At 55.2% G+C, this 14,430-nt stretch overlaps 2 protein-coding genes across 5 annotated transcripts in view; both read right to left on the bottom strand.

Moving 5' to 3' along the window:
* SFXN5 (sideroflexin 5) overlaps positions 1–1,922 on the bottom strand; it is a 192,034-nt gene extending 190,112 nt beyond the window's left edge. Inside the window, exon 1 of the mRNA XM_051974274.1 lies at positions 1,720–1,922. Within this exon, the coding sequence (XP_051830234.1) occupies positions 1,720–1,809 (90 nt within the window). The 5' untranslated portion in view covers positions 1,810–1,922. The remainder of the gene's footprint in view (positions 1–1,719) is intronic.
* Positions 1,923–5,617: 3,695 nt separating this feature from the next.
* The window catches only part of RAB11FIP5 (RAB11 family interacting protein 5), a 36,321-nt gene continuing 27,508 nt past the window's right edge, over positions 5,618–14,430 (bottom strand). For all 4 annotated transcript variants that reach the window (XM_051974270.1, XM_051974271.1, XM_051974272.1 and 1 more), the window contains 2 exons: positions 6,318–6,504; positions 5,618–5,904 (listed from right to left, as the gene is read on the bottom strand). In XM_051974270.1, coding sequence (XP_051830230.1) covers positions 5,695–5,904; positions 6,318–6,504 — 397 coding nt within the window. In that variant the 3' untranslated portion in view covers positions 5,618–5,694. The remainder of the gene's footprint in view (positions 5,905–6,317; positions 6,505–14,430) is intronic.

Below are 14,430 nucleotides of genomic sequence, written 5' to 3'. Positions count from 1 at the left end.
AGAAAGCTCTACTTTACAACCCCTGAAGAAACAATTGAGGCGGCTTCTGAGTTATTCCCAAAGCATTCCAGCCCCACATTTTCCCTATTTAATTAACCAAGGTAAATCGGTTCTCTCTTCCCGGCTTTCCTTTTCACCTCCCAAGAATCCGGGGCAAAGCCGCCCAGCGTCTCCACCTCCTTATCCATTCTCTCCCAATCTGGTTTTTCCCACTTTTTTCTCCTCTATCCTTAACAACCCTCAAGTTCAGCTCAGGAGAATCTTGGTGTCTAAATGCTTTTTTTCTTCGGGAAGTCTGTTTTCTCCTTTACTCTTTGAGGGAAATCTCAGCTGCTCACCCCTCAGGGAGCTGGCAAAACGCTGAGAGCTCAGGCACGCCTGCAAATGTGCGGCTCAGCGCAGCAATCCCAGGGTGCAGTTCTGAAAATCTCCCCGTTTGGGGGGAACAAGGACACACACACCGTCCACATCCTCCTCTTCCCTGGGCTGGGAGCGGGCAGGAGATAAGCTGAGCACAGGTCAGTCGATTCCTGTTTTCCTGCCCTTTGATCGATGGCTACCCCAGGGTTATGAGGGAAGTCTCTTCGGGATGCCCTCACTGCACTCTCCCTCACCGCTGGGAGACATCACTCCAGGGCAAGGCGGGGAAGGGGCCTGGAGGCCCTCGGGGAGTGGGAAGGAGCTAGGGGCACCAGGCAGGCGGGGGTCAGCCCTGAGCCGCCGCCAGCTCTCTTCACCCAGCCCTTCTGCCGTCCCCACCGCTTAGGGGATGGGAAACGAGGCCATCAGGCTGGCAGCTCGGCAAGCCGCTTCAAGATGATGACTCAGCAACCTCCACTACCTCCCACTCCCCTTTTTGGTTTCTGGCAGCAAATCTGCCGATCTTTGCACAGAGCTCTTCCCAAGCCGCCCCTCCCAAGTTCAAGCCCCCCACTCTCCACCCTGAGAGCACTGGGGGGGAGAGGGGGTTGGGGGGGGGGGGAACGGGGGAAAGCGAAGAACTGGGCCACCCAGGAAAGGGAAAGGAAGGCCAGACGGAGGGACAGTGCTCCGATTCGGAGTCACATCGCCGGGGCTGCGAGCGAAATCCCGGGCTCGGGCCAGGGTCCCTGAAGGACACTGGCCAGAGCAGCGTATCCACAGATATCGAGAGCCATGAGCCGGCCAGAGCTAGAACTAGTGACCTAAGGCTGCAGCCCCGAGGCTGCGAGTCGGCCACCCCTAAAGTGCCGGGCCTGGCCCTACTGGGAAAACAGTTCAAAGATAGCTACACAGTAGCAAAGTCGCATCCGCCCGCGGGATTTGAACTTGTCACCTTCGAGTCCAGGGCTCCAGGGCTCCGCAGCCCAAGAAAAACCCCATTCAGATCCACCAATCCCTTCTTCCAATCATATCCCGCCCCGGTCCCGCTCCAACCAATCACAAGACGGCTCGAGACTCCAGCCATGGGCGGAGCCAGCCCCCAGAGAGGGACAGAGCCAGCGGCCAATGGGAAGCCACATAAAGAGCGGCCTCCCACCGTTCCGTCCAATGGCCGAGAAGCGGCGGCGGCCACGGTCCCCACGGTTGCAGTTGCTGGTGCCGGTGGCCGCAGGCTGCAGACCCCGGTGCTGGAGGGGGGGCGGGGGCAGAAGGTATGGACTCGCCGCTGCCCCCCTCCTCACCCACCCTGTATCGCCCCCTCCCCTGCTCGGCACCTCGTCCAGCCGTGAGCCTCACCTGCTGGAAGCGGGGCTTGCCCAGCTGGAACGGAGGGGTCTCCGCCGAGGCGGCTTCCGCCGCTGCTGCCGCCGCCGCAGTCTCCGCCATGGCCACTGATGCCCGCAATCCCCGGCCCTTTTAAAATGTCCCTCCTCGGCCCCCGCCGCAGCTGCCTCTCCCCATTGGCTACAGCCAACCGCAGCGTCAGGGCAGCGCGGGGGACTATGGGCGATGTAGTCTTTCTTCCCTGCGCTCCTGGGAAGAGACCATAGAATAGGGAGCCAAGAGAGGCCAGAGCGTCTCTCACAGAGCATGGGGCTGGGGCTTTGCACCAGCAGCCATTTTAGTATGGGTAAACAAGTACCTTGGCAGAGTGCCTGCGGATGAGACATAACCACGCGGGCCAGATTTTACGTGTGCAAAGGCAAAGACCGGCCCACCGACTCCTTTGCTGTCCCCAGACTTTGACTTTCTCCCATGACCTCCCATAAGGTCAATGCCGTCTCCGGCCATTGCCACCCAAGCACCTACTCCGCGGCCAAAACCTGCAGGAAGCTCCCGCGGCTTATGATAGCGGTGCCCAAGGAATGGGGGCAGCTCCCCCTGCAGGGGGCTCCGCCGAGTCCTCGGTGCTGAGGAAAGCGGGTCGCGCGCGGCTCTTACCCGGGGCAGTCAGCCGGGCCGGAGGCTCAGATACTTCCCCGGGGACCTCGGGCCAGTCCAACGTTTGCCTCAAATGGGGCCGGCGCCTTCCTCCCCGAAGTGGGAGCCCAAGCCAGGTAAGCTGTGTACAGTGACTGGTTCGGTGTGACAGAACCGCTAATTATGGAGGGGAGGGGGCGCCACTTTCTCTTCACTAACCCTTGGTTTTCCTTGAAATCCTATGTATTTTACCTTATAAACTTAAACAACTTCATTCTGGGAGTCCTGCTTCAGAGCGAACCGGGTACTCCTTTGCTGCTGGAGCCTGGGGCTCTCCCGTCTCTGGCCCGCTCCCCTTGCGCCTAGCCCGGGGAGCCCGCAACTTCTTACTGACCCGCGTGGGGCCGCGGGGGTCCCAGTGTCACTGGTGACCTTGAGCTAACCCAGGCCGTAGGAAGGGGCCTGACCAGAGGGGCTCAATCTCTGATCCCTCAGCGTGGGGGGCTGTGATGTCATGGGCTCATCACACAAATGCAACACGGATGTAGCCCGTCTGACTGACCCTGAAAGGTGACCCCGAGTGTGCGAGGTTGGGCCGGCAGGTGGCTAGTGTTTGTCATCAGCGCGTAAATAAAGCAGCTGTGCAGCCTCGGTTCAAGTCTGTTCAAAATGGGAATCGAAGCTCTACCCAGGGGGGTGGGACAGAGGAACCACACCTGCCAGTGACAAAGCAGGAGGTGGAACCACCAATGGTCTTGGACCCAGGACGCCTGCTCCCCCCTCACTAGATCCTTACACCCCCCCCAGCCAGTCCCCAGGGGCCGCGGTCTCAATGCACAGGAGCCACCTTTGGGTCCCCTGCACCTCGCAAGGCTGCAGCGAGGGAGGCGGATGTGAAGCTTCAAGCTGGGCAGCCCCTCTCCTCCCTCTGAGACCCCCCGGCCCAGTAACTAGACGGAGTCGCCCACTGTAGATGAATCCAATTTTTATTCTTTGTAAAGTGCTTAAAACGCAAAGAACAAGCTCTTTAGAAACATGAACTGCAACAAGGAAGACAAACAGTGAAGCAAAATAACGTTCATCCTTCTCTCTCCTGGGGCCTCCAACTGGGGCCAAGGGCAAAAAGACGACATACAAGAACTCTGGGTCTGAATGCAAAAACTCATGGCTTGGCCGTGGACTTCAGCCCTTTCCCAAAGCCCAGCAAGGCCGGGGCCCTTTTCTCCTTGGCTGTGCCCCAAGAAGGGGCGTTTCCTCCCGTCCCCCTCCCCCTCTTGGATGTCTGCAGGCTCGGGGAACCAAGAGGGGAACCGGGCTGCGAGCGTCTCCAATGGGGTTTCAAGAGAGGCCACTGAGGGAGGGGGGAGGGCATTGCTTTCTATTTCCAGGGACTCGTCCCTCCATCAAGAGAGCCCCCCCAGAATCTCACACACACAGTTAACTCAGTTATACACACATGTTCTCATCGCCTGCACACACACACAAATACACGCACACACTCACATACACACACACTCACACATACACTCACTCACACACACTCACACTTTTCCTCTCTCCAATGACACAGCTCCCCAAAGGCAGACACAGACTCAAGACCTGCCAGCAGCAGCCCTCCCCGCCCCCCTCAGCTGCCATCCCAGAAAGGCCCTACGCTCCCCCCCAAAGCTGCCCAGAGTACCTGTCCAGAGCCAGGTCAAAGCTGGGAGCAGACAGATGGCTGAGACCAGGCCCCGGGGTGCCGGGTTAGGGGGAGGCCAGTTAGGACCCAGGATGAATGCTTACTTTTTAAAGTGCAACACAGCCCAGTTAACTAAGGCAGCTGGGTGGGGAGGGTGAGAATAGCAGCTTGGCTGGCTGGCAGGGGGGGCACAGCTGAGAGCTTTTCTCCCCCCAGTGCAGCGTCCCAGTGCCTCCAGTGAGACAGTTTGGCGAGGAGCGGAGGAGGGAGGCGGGGGCGGGCCAGCAGTAACCGGGATGGGAGAGAAGAGGGTCACCCCCAGTTCAGTCCTTGTCTCAAGGGCACGGAGCTGCTTAGTAATTCACGGAGGAAGAGGAGGGGGGAGTTGTCAAACATCACTACCCCCTGCCCCACTTCTGGCTTCCTGGGCCTGGGAACTCTCCCCAAGCTGGCCAGCTATCCACACCCCTCCAATGCCCCCCACCTGCCCCTCCCACTTTCTCACACTCAGCTCAAGGTTGGGGAGGTGAGCCAGAGGTACCCAGAGCCCCACGGCCGATGCCAGGCCAGAGCGGCCAGGAGGCTCTGCCCCCCTTCTCTTCGGCAGGGAGGAGCGGGGAGCGGATAGAAAAAGCCCATCATGGAAAGGGAGGCGGGGCAGGTGGACCTCGGTCCAGACCCCTGCCTGGGCCCCTCCCCACAAGGCACATTTTACATGTTAATGATTTTTTTCTAAGGACAAACCCCGCTGGGCTGCAGAGTTTTGGCATCTGAACGGGTAAGCAGAGAACAGAGAAGCTTTCAAACATTAAACCCAAACAGATCCAAGAAGAACCCCAGACACAGGAAGCCTGGGATCAGATAGAAACCTGGGGTGGGGGGATGACTCTTTAGGACAAGCAACAGAACCCAAATCCCTCCCAGAATAGAACAAGCCAAAGACCCGGAGAAGATGCACCGTCCAAGCTCCATCAGGCCTCCCCTACCCGAAGGGCAGGGCCAGGCGCTCACAATGCACACCCAGACACACACACACAGAGGGGAGACAGGAAGGGCAGCCGTGGAGCGATGGAGGAGCCGGCTGGCTGTCAGGCTCACGTTTTGGCAGCCTGGTTCCCAGGAGGTAACACTGGCAGTAACATGAGGGCATGGGAGTGGGAGCAGGGCAGCTCCAGCCAGGCTGGGGGCTTGGAACAATCGGGTTCAGACCTGGATAGGGAGTCTCACGACCTCCCAGATAGCAACACCCCTTTCGCTGCCCCATGTTGTCCCTGGAAGACTACACCACCCCCAAGTTCCAGCAGACCCAAAGTGAAACAGGCCAGAGCAGAGATGGCTTTCTCCCTTCCGGATCTGTCCCTGGCAGCAGGGGGAGCAGAAAAAAGGTTCTCTTTGGGGCCCTGGTTCTTCCCCTGCCAGGAAGGGCCTAAACTCCCCCACAATCCCACCATAAACTCTTTGCTGGGAAGATTGCCTGCCTGTGGGGGTAAGAGAGAGTGAGAGTGTGTGTGTGTGTGTGTGTGTGTGTGTGTGTGTGTGTGTGTGTGTGTGTGTGTGTGTGTGTGTGTGTGTGTGTGTCTGTGTGTGTGTGTGTCTGTGTGTGTGTATGTGTGTGTCTGTGTGTCTGTGTGTGTGCCTGTGAGCCCTCAGGGGAGGAATGAGGGAGGGGGTTACTTGGGGGCCCGGGGCCCCGGCGGGATCTGCAGCAGCGTCGGGGATGTCTCCATGATGCGCACCAGGAGCTGGTCGATGTAGCTCTCCAGCTCATGCACGTGCTCGTCACGGCGGCTCAGTTCTCGCTCGCGCTGCAGGAGCAGGGCAATCAGCTCATCGTGGGTCAGGTGGTAGTACTTGGCCGACTGGTCCGGTTGTGAGGGGTCCTGAGACGAGCAGAGCCAAGGACTGAGGGACGGTGCCTGGACTCCCCCATTCCCCACAGGCCCCAGCACACAGATATCATAATACGCCCCTGGCCTCCAGGAGCTTTTACTCTAAGGGGATCCATCTGTGCAATGGGTAAAGGAAAACCAAGGGGACAGTATGGGGCTCAGCAGGGAAGGAGATAGCCAAAGCAGGTCCCCGGTCTCAGACATGAGGGGGCTGGCTCAGCAAATGCTTGTAGATTGACTCACTGAGCTGGCGGCTCTGAAAATGCAGTTCTGGAGGTACCCAAGGGGAAGACAGCTTGGGTCAGGGGCCTGAATCCAGTCTCGGTGACCTAAGGCAACACTACTGGCCCTGGGTTCCCGTCCAGGACAGGACGAAGACCCGCCTCCCCACCTAGCCCGCTTACCTTCAGTTTCATCTTGGACTCCGCTGTCTGGTCAGCCTGGGGAGCCACAGGCTGAATGTTGCCCGAGGTGACTGTCTTGAGTTTCTCCAACCCACTGGTCAAGGCTGAGCTCAGGCTGGATCGAGGTGGCTTCCTGTCTGCGGCTCCCTCTGGGGGGGCCGAGCTGAGGGGCTTCACGGGGTGGGGACTGGGGAGACAAGAAGAGAGCAATTAGATGGGAGCCTTGATGGGATGAATTTTAGAGACGGATCTGAACCAGAACCCGCTTTCAAACATTCAAGACAAGTAGTCACCAGTCCTAGCCTGAAGCCCACCCCACACTGCCCCTTCTACCTGTTAGGAAATTCTTCCCGTTACTTGCCCTAAAGCTGCTTCTTGGCAGTGGCTACCCATAATCCTGGTTCTGCCTTCTGGGACCAAACACTGTCCACAGGATGCGGCTGTCCCATCCCTCAAGCAATCTCGGCTCCAGACTGGACAGCCAGTGCCTCGGACCCATCCACACAAGGGGCCCATTCATGGCCCTTCACCACCCAGGGAGCCCTGCTCTGGACACCCTGCACTCTCTCCTCAAATGGGGTCTTTGGAAGGGAAACCACAATAAAAGCAATGACATTATCAGAGATAGCAGTCATGTTTTAAAACTGGTCTGAGACAATGCCAATAAAATATGCTTGGGATGGGAAAAGACTCTTTTTCTTTTGGAAATCACCAAATCTCAGAAGGGACCCCAGAGGTATTTAACCATGTATTTAAAATACTGTTAAATTAAATTCAACAGACATTTACAAAGAACCTACAACTGTGTGCAGATTGCCTCGAACAAGTCGATTTTTAGAGGTTCTCATGCAGGTATTTGCTTCCATGGACACTAGGCTGACTTTGAACGTCTGACCTTGACCCCATAGTGTCAGACTGAGCTAACTTTCCTCACTTTTAGTTAATGCTCTGCGAGTTACATTTTGGATATCGTACCAAGCAAACATTTCATTATTTCATTTTTAATTGTGTGCTTCTTAAGAACAGATCTTATTCTAAGGATAAATAGAAAAGCTGTAGCTCTTAAAAAGTACACTTCAGTGACTGTCAGAGACATTGCACCGGCTGTTGGGATGGGAAAATCAAGCATTTCAAGGATCATCAAATCCTCCATGAGATAAAACTGAGTGCTCTGAGTGAGCCCAATGATTGCCGCAAAGAGATACAATGCACAGCGGGAGAAAAACAAAAAGATATAAAAAGTTGCAAGTTTTACAAGTCAATACACTTTTGTATTGTACAATACACTTTGTAACAAGTATATAGCCCCAGACCCACCTTCTCTTTTCTGTCCGTCCTCATCATTTCACACACTGATTAGTGCAAGAGCTGCTAAGGAGTCCCCCACCCGCCTCACTTGGCTCTTCCCGCTCCCCTCAGCCAAAGAAGTGATTTTCTTATGCAGTCCGATTATATCACTTCTTCTACTCCATGCGTCCCAGTGGCTCCCTCTTGCTTCCACATCAGATACAAACTGCCAACAAAATGCTTCCCTTAGCATTGTGTAGCCTTATATCCCTTGCTAACCCGCTCCTCTCACACACCTTTCCAAGAGTCTCATCCTCTCCGCCATCCCACTCCACACAGTCGATGATCTCCACTGTTACTCCAATGAGAAGCTCCCACTTCCTGACTGGACATTTCCATTGGCTGTTCCTCCTCATCTCTTCTCCTTGGCTTCCATCATGTACCAACTAAAATCCCACCAGGAGGCTTTCCTAAGCCTTCTGAATCCTAGGGTCATCCCCGCATTGATTATCTCCGGTTTATCCTATATATATCCTGCTGTAAGACTGCAAACTCTTTAAGAGTGGGGACCGCTGCCTTTCTTAGCAAAGGGCCTGGCAAATGTTGCTGGTTAGTCATTTTTTTATCCATACTTATCCAACTTTGTGACCCCTTTTGGGTTTTCTCAGTAAAGACACTGGAGTGGTTTCTCATTTCCTTCTCCGGCTCATTTGACAAATGAAGAAATTGAGGGAGAGTAAAGTGACTTGCCCAGGATTGCACAGCTAGTAAGAATCTAAGGAGGTTTAAACTGTGGTCCCAATGACTTCCCTGCCAGATGATTAATCCACAGTGCCAAAAATAATTGGCAATAACAATTGCTAGTTGCCTGATTAACAAATCTTATCCTAGATAGAGAGCAAGAGCTGGGTTCAAGTCCCCCTTCTGACACAAATTGGTCGTGCGACTCCAGAAAAACCACTTCTCAATGCTCCAAAGCAACTCCTCATCCCAAAATTTGTGGTATGAAGCTTAAGTAGGCCACAGGGCGAGTCATGTCTATCTCTAACTTTTTTCATCAAAAAATAATAAAAAGGGAAAAGAGATCAAGAATTAAACCTGCAATTAAGACTCCAGAAGGCCAGCCAATCAAATGGAGAAGTCAAAGTGCTTACACATGGTATGCTGGAGGCCATGGAGATGAGCAACAACAGAAGCAGAGGAAGAACTCCAAGAGAACCAGAAATAAATCCAGATGCATGGCTCAGACACCCAGATACAAATGCACCAAATTTAGAGAATGGGCAATTAACCTCAGAGGGGCTGCCCGATCCGCCCCTACTTTTACAGGAAATGAAAAGGAGGCCCCAAGAGGCAGAGCACATCTCTGAGATGGAACCCCAAGGCCATTCTACTGCAACTGGCTGATTTCACAGATAGGTAAAAGGAAGGCACAAGGGGTATCTCAGTGTACAAAGCACCAGGCCCCAAGTTCAAATCCAGCCTCAGACACTTATTAGCTGGGTGGGCCTGGGCAAGTGCCTTCACCCTGTTTGGCTAGTTTCCTCAATTGTAAAATGAACTGGAGAAGGAAACAGGATCTCTACCAAGAAAACCCCCAATGGGATGACAGAAGACTATCTGTACTAGAGAAAACTCTCGGGTAGTTGGGGACCAGGAGCAAGAGCTGAGCAGTGACAGGTCCATGGAAGCCAGGTAATTTAACGCTAGGACTCAGATGAACAGAAGCAGACGAGACTCAAGTCCTGATTGCCATACTTGGTCCCAAGTCAGCTTCAGGCCCATTCCCTTCCCTCCCTTGGCCTTCCTTTCCTCCTCTCCAAGACTGGGACATGACATCTGCCCTGGTGAGCCCATAGGGGTGGGGGATGGATCAAGTAAAATGACTGGCACCTACTCCAGTCCTCCCGCCCTCAAGGGTACCCCAGGGTTGGATGGGTGCGACAAGATGGCCTCACATGTGGGAAGAGAAAACAGATGAGGAAGAAACGCAAGGCGGTCTCAGTCCCTCACAGGTAAAGGAATTGGGAAAGGTGCCCTTGGAACAATCCAGAGCAGGAGGTACTGAGGGGTCGGTTCATCACTATTGAAGAGATAAGGAAATGGAGGCTTGAGGAGCTTGGCTAAGGCTATGGCTTCAGACTCCAAGGTGAGAGCTCTTGCCATTCTGCCTGCTGAGAAGGTACTATATACCCCAAGGGCTTCCCTCTTAACCCTTGGCTGAGGCTGAAACACATAGACATACACACACACACACACACACACACACTCTCTCCGCATGTGCACACTTGCACACACATGCTTGTACACACACTTCAGGTGCACATCAGCACATGAGAAAATGATTCCATTTTCATCTCACTGAGAAACATTAGAGCCAGTATTACTTGTCCAAAAATCATGGCCATGGCCTTTTCTGAATCTCTGCACTTTTCTGTAGTTTCAAGGCAACGTGGCCCTGAAGAGAAAAGAGCCTGTCTCAAAGTTAGGAAGCCCTGGGTTTGAATGTCATTGCTACTATACTGTAGCTGCAGAATTCCCAGAGGTTGGTTCTTTTTGGGGACCAGGGGGAAGAAACATGGCAGGTTAATTTAAATTATCAGCATTTCTTCTTTCATTATCTTAAGCCTAGAGCACCAACAAAATAATAATGATCTGTAACATTTGCACTGTCAGTGCTCCCACTGAAAGCTTAACCATTTGTTCTCTGGAACTAATCTGAGCTGACTCCAGCCCAGCTCTGGGCACCTAGAACTCGGGGCAAGCCCTTACCCTCTTTGGCTTGGTTTTCTCATCTGTGAAACAGAGGCAGAGTATTCTAACACAGAGAGAGCTGCCGTTGAGGCAGGTCCCGGCACTGCCCTCATCAGACTGGGATGAGCTGCCAGGGCGGTCTCCCTCAACTCGAGGCTCTTGTTTTAAAATGGTGTGAACTCAACTACAAAAACCGGCTCTGGGGCTCACGGGGAGACTCAAGACGCAAGGGAAATGTGAAGAAATCTTTAAAAGGACTGCGCAGCAGGCATCGAACAAAGGCTTTCGTGCTGTTCGGGTGGGAACGTGCTGGGATGTGGCCCACCCGACAGGCCAGTAAGGCAGATTCAGGACAGGTTGAATGACCAGCTCTAAGAAGCGTTAAGTCATCAATGATCCAATAGCAACTTGGTGGGAAATCTCCATCTGAGCCTACAGGAGCTCTGGCCTTAGTCTGGGCTTCTCAAGATTTTTATCAATGACAAGAAAGGCCTATGGATGACAAACTTATTTAATCTGCAAGACAGCAAGCCTAAATCTGCCTTCATGCACCTAAAAAGGATCCCAAAAGATCTCCTCCACTGACCACCACACTGGGCTGGATCTTAAGGGAGAAAAAAGTAAAGACTTATATGGGCTCAAATAATCAATGTCACAGACGGCAGCTGTTCTGAAAGGACTGGATTTTACAGGCCAAACGCCCGGTCTGAGGCCATGGTAGGATCTGGTCAAAGCCAGGGGACACCCACCCACATCTAGAGTACTGAGCTCTCTTCTGGGCACCCAATTCAGAAGGGACACCGATAAAGTGCAGAACACACAGGGGAAGCACCCTGGAGTCTAGAGGGACCTTGAAATGAAATCTTATAAGGATCGGAAAGTTACTGGGAACAATAACAAGAGGAGACTAGAGGGGCTGGGTTCTGGTATCTGAAGGGTCAAAGGGTAATTAGACTGAGTTTTGAATGGTCCCTGAGGACAAGAGTTAGAAGCAACAAGCAGAATTTGCACATGGAGGGATTTAGGCTTGTTTGCAGGACATCTAGCATTTATGCTGAAGGAAAGCAAAGTGCTCGACAAGTAGCAGCTTGGAACCATCCTCATTCTACAGATGAGGAAACAGACCGAGGCACTGAGGGCCCTGCTGGGGGCCAGGAAGTGGCTGAGGCCGGGCTGGCACTGGGCAGTGAGCGGTGCGGAGGTGCCCCGGGGACCCTCTCCTAGAGGCTGAGCAGAGGTGGGGTGGAGAGGGTGCAGGGGCGCCCCGAGGGGAGGGACGCCTGACTGCCCTTACCAGTGTATGACCTTGCACTAGTCTTTTCCTTTCTCGAGTAGGTCACACTTTCTTTCTAGGTGAAATGGGGGTGCTGGACCAAAAGCTGCCTACATCCTCTGGCCAGGACAGGCTGATGCAAGCGGGAGGAGGGGGCTCCCGGGGGTTTGTCGGCACCGGCTCAGTCCCCAGCTCCCCATTCAGTGCCTGCTGGTGCGTCTGGACTGGCTCGAAAGCCCTCTAAAACAAGGCTGCCAGCAGCCGGTCCCAAGCCGGCCTCTCCGGTTTTCCTGGAGTCACAGAGAGAAGCCCATCTTCCCCCAGCCCGCCGTGGGCCGGCTTTGTGCCTAGTCCCTTATGAAAAGCCGGCCTGGTCCTCAACACTTGGCTTTCCACCATGCTGCTGAAGGCAAGGGGCGCCCAGAGCCGCCAGGTGACACCAGAGTCCTGCCTCCTCCCTGGCTCCTGGCCGCCCATGACCCTCAGCCTCAGTTTCCTTCTCTGTAAAATGAGCTGGCTAAGGAGATGGCCCCCATCTCCTCCGCTATCTCTGCTGGGAAAGCCCAGTGGGATCAGAAGAGTCAGACACAGTAAGCAAGATGGAGGGTCTTGTACTTCACAACGAAGGGACTCCCCCAGAACCAAAGGGCTCTGCTGGCACAGGTCTCTGCAGCTCAGGGCCTCCACTCTTTGTTTTCAGGGGCCACGGCTCCTTGCAGCCAGACCATCCCCACTCATCTTTGAGCCAAGGGAGCCATCACTGCCTCCGTCAGCAGGTTCCACGAGATCCCCAGCTGCCTCCTCTTCCAGGAGGGGGATCTTGTAGTTGTGCAGCCGGACCCTGAGTCTTGGGGGAGAGCGCAGGAAGAGGGAGGGAGAACAGGGGTCTGGGTCTTACCCCTGCCTTTTCAGATTGGAGATGGGTCCTCCTTGGTGGCCTCCCCTGCCTGGTGAGCTCACTTGGGAGCCGCCATTTGAGGAAGGGCGCCTGCCGGCCCCGTGTAGCACAGCTGATATCCCGGCTTGCCTTCTCTGCCTCCCGGCCCCATTTCCTGCTTTACTTGTGTGTCCTGTGTGATCACAACGGGCCCAGCTGGTCCAGACATGGCTGTCACCCCCGCGCCTTCCTCAGCAAGCCCACCAGGGCAGATACTTTTCCTCTGCTTGTGGACTGACTGGCCTAAGCTCAGCACAACGCTGGGGACCCAGAATGGATAGAATGATTCCTCTGTATGGAAGATGTCGCACAGGACCTCTAACTCTGGGCCAAGCGTGGCACCAGGCTGGCTACCCGTGGTCCCGTCTGTGTCCTGGGGACTGCAGCCCCGGCACTGCCCGCCACAGTCTCCTGCCCAAGGACGGCACCATTCGGCCACCAAGACACATCTGCCCTCCTCAGAAAGCCCGGGGGCTCCCTCTGACCTCCAGGACCGCGTGGCTGGTGCTGGCAGCCTCTGTAGCCTGGGCTGTTCCTGCCTTTCCAACCTGTGGTTTACTTCATCACACACAAGCCTCCCCAGTCCTGCCTCCACAGGGGCTGGTCACGACCCAGCAACGGCCTCGCCACCGACAACAGACTCGCTCCTCAGCAAAGAGGCGGCTCCCCTGCTTTTCACACAATCTGTCTCGTTTGCGCACAGCGGCTGAGATGTGGTCTCCTCACTGGACTGGGAGCTCCCTGAAGGCAGGGACAGGTTGCCTCGCCGACACTTAGTATCCGACTGGCCGACTGAAACGGGGCTTCTGCCTCTGGTCCCACGGGGTCGGCAGTCGGCCAGCCAGCCAACGTTTCTAAAACAACTACTACGTGCCAGGCCCTGGGGCTAAGTACCGAGGACACAATGGAGGGGAAGCTCACGGGGGAGACAACATGCAGACATCCGTGTACAAACGAGCGGCAGGCAGGGAGACCAGGGCACTCTCAAAGGGAGGGAGGAACTGACCATCAGAGACTGGTTTGGGGCTTTGGTCCGGATCTGTGACTTCATCAGGATGTGGGGAGGCCCGGGAACAAAAAGCAGATTGGAAGCTCTCCTTGGAAGGAGAGAAGCCCCGGAGCCCCCGAGAGGCCGTCTCCGAGTCCCCGAGCCAGTCCCGAGGTATCCGTCCCAGCCCGGCTGAAGCCAGGCCGGCCTGCTGCCTCTTCTTTCCCTCCAGGCCTCCTCTATCACAGAGCCGGGACATCCCACCAAAAGGAATCCAAAGATCAACTTAGCCACACGTGAATTTGACTGCAACTGGTATAATCTGCGCCCCTGGACCAGCCGGGCCCCCACACTCTGCCAGGGCAGCCACAAGAGTAAGGCTGGTCCCGGCCATGCAGGTTCCCAACCCTCAGCTTCTGCATCAGGAAAGTGGGTACATATTACCCTCCCTCTTTCCCTCACGGGGCCACGGAAAGGATCTACTCAGTTGGCCTTATAGTTCAACACTGATGAGGGACATCTCTCTTCCTGACAACCCCCCACTTTGAGACCCAGACAATCAGAACCTTCTAAGGGGAAGGGGTTTCAGAAGTTTTCTGTTTTCCCCCCTTCCCAGCAAACCATTTTCAGCCCGTATAGCCCGAGTTCTCCGTCCTCCCCCCAGAACCTGAGCCTCGCCCAGCCTCCTGGACTTCCATCTCCTGGGTTCCAGAACCAAGCCCCCAGGCACGCCCCCTACCCAGCCCCGGGCCTTTTCTCTCCCTGAATCGGGGTTCCTGTCTTCTCCCAGAAGAATGTAAGCACTCTGCAGGCAGGAGCCGTCAGGCCTGCTTCTACCGGCATCCACAGCACTTGTGCCGGCCCGGCAAGAGAA

Source organism: Antechinus flavipes, chromosome 2 (genome assembly GCF_016432865.1).
Source record: "Antechinus flavipes isolate AdamAnt ecotype Samford, QLD, Australia chromosome 2, AdamAnt_v2, whole genome shotgun sequence".
Classification (NCBI taxonomy): domain Eukaryota; kingdom Metazoa; phylum Chordata; class Mammalia; order Dasyuromorphia; family Dasyuridae; genus Antechinus; species Antechinus flavipes.
Note: the sequence above shows the minus strand (reverse complement) of the source record. Positions and strands in the feature narration are given on the sequence as shown.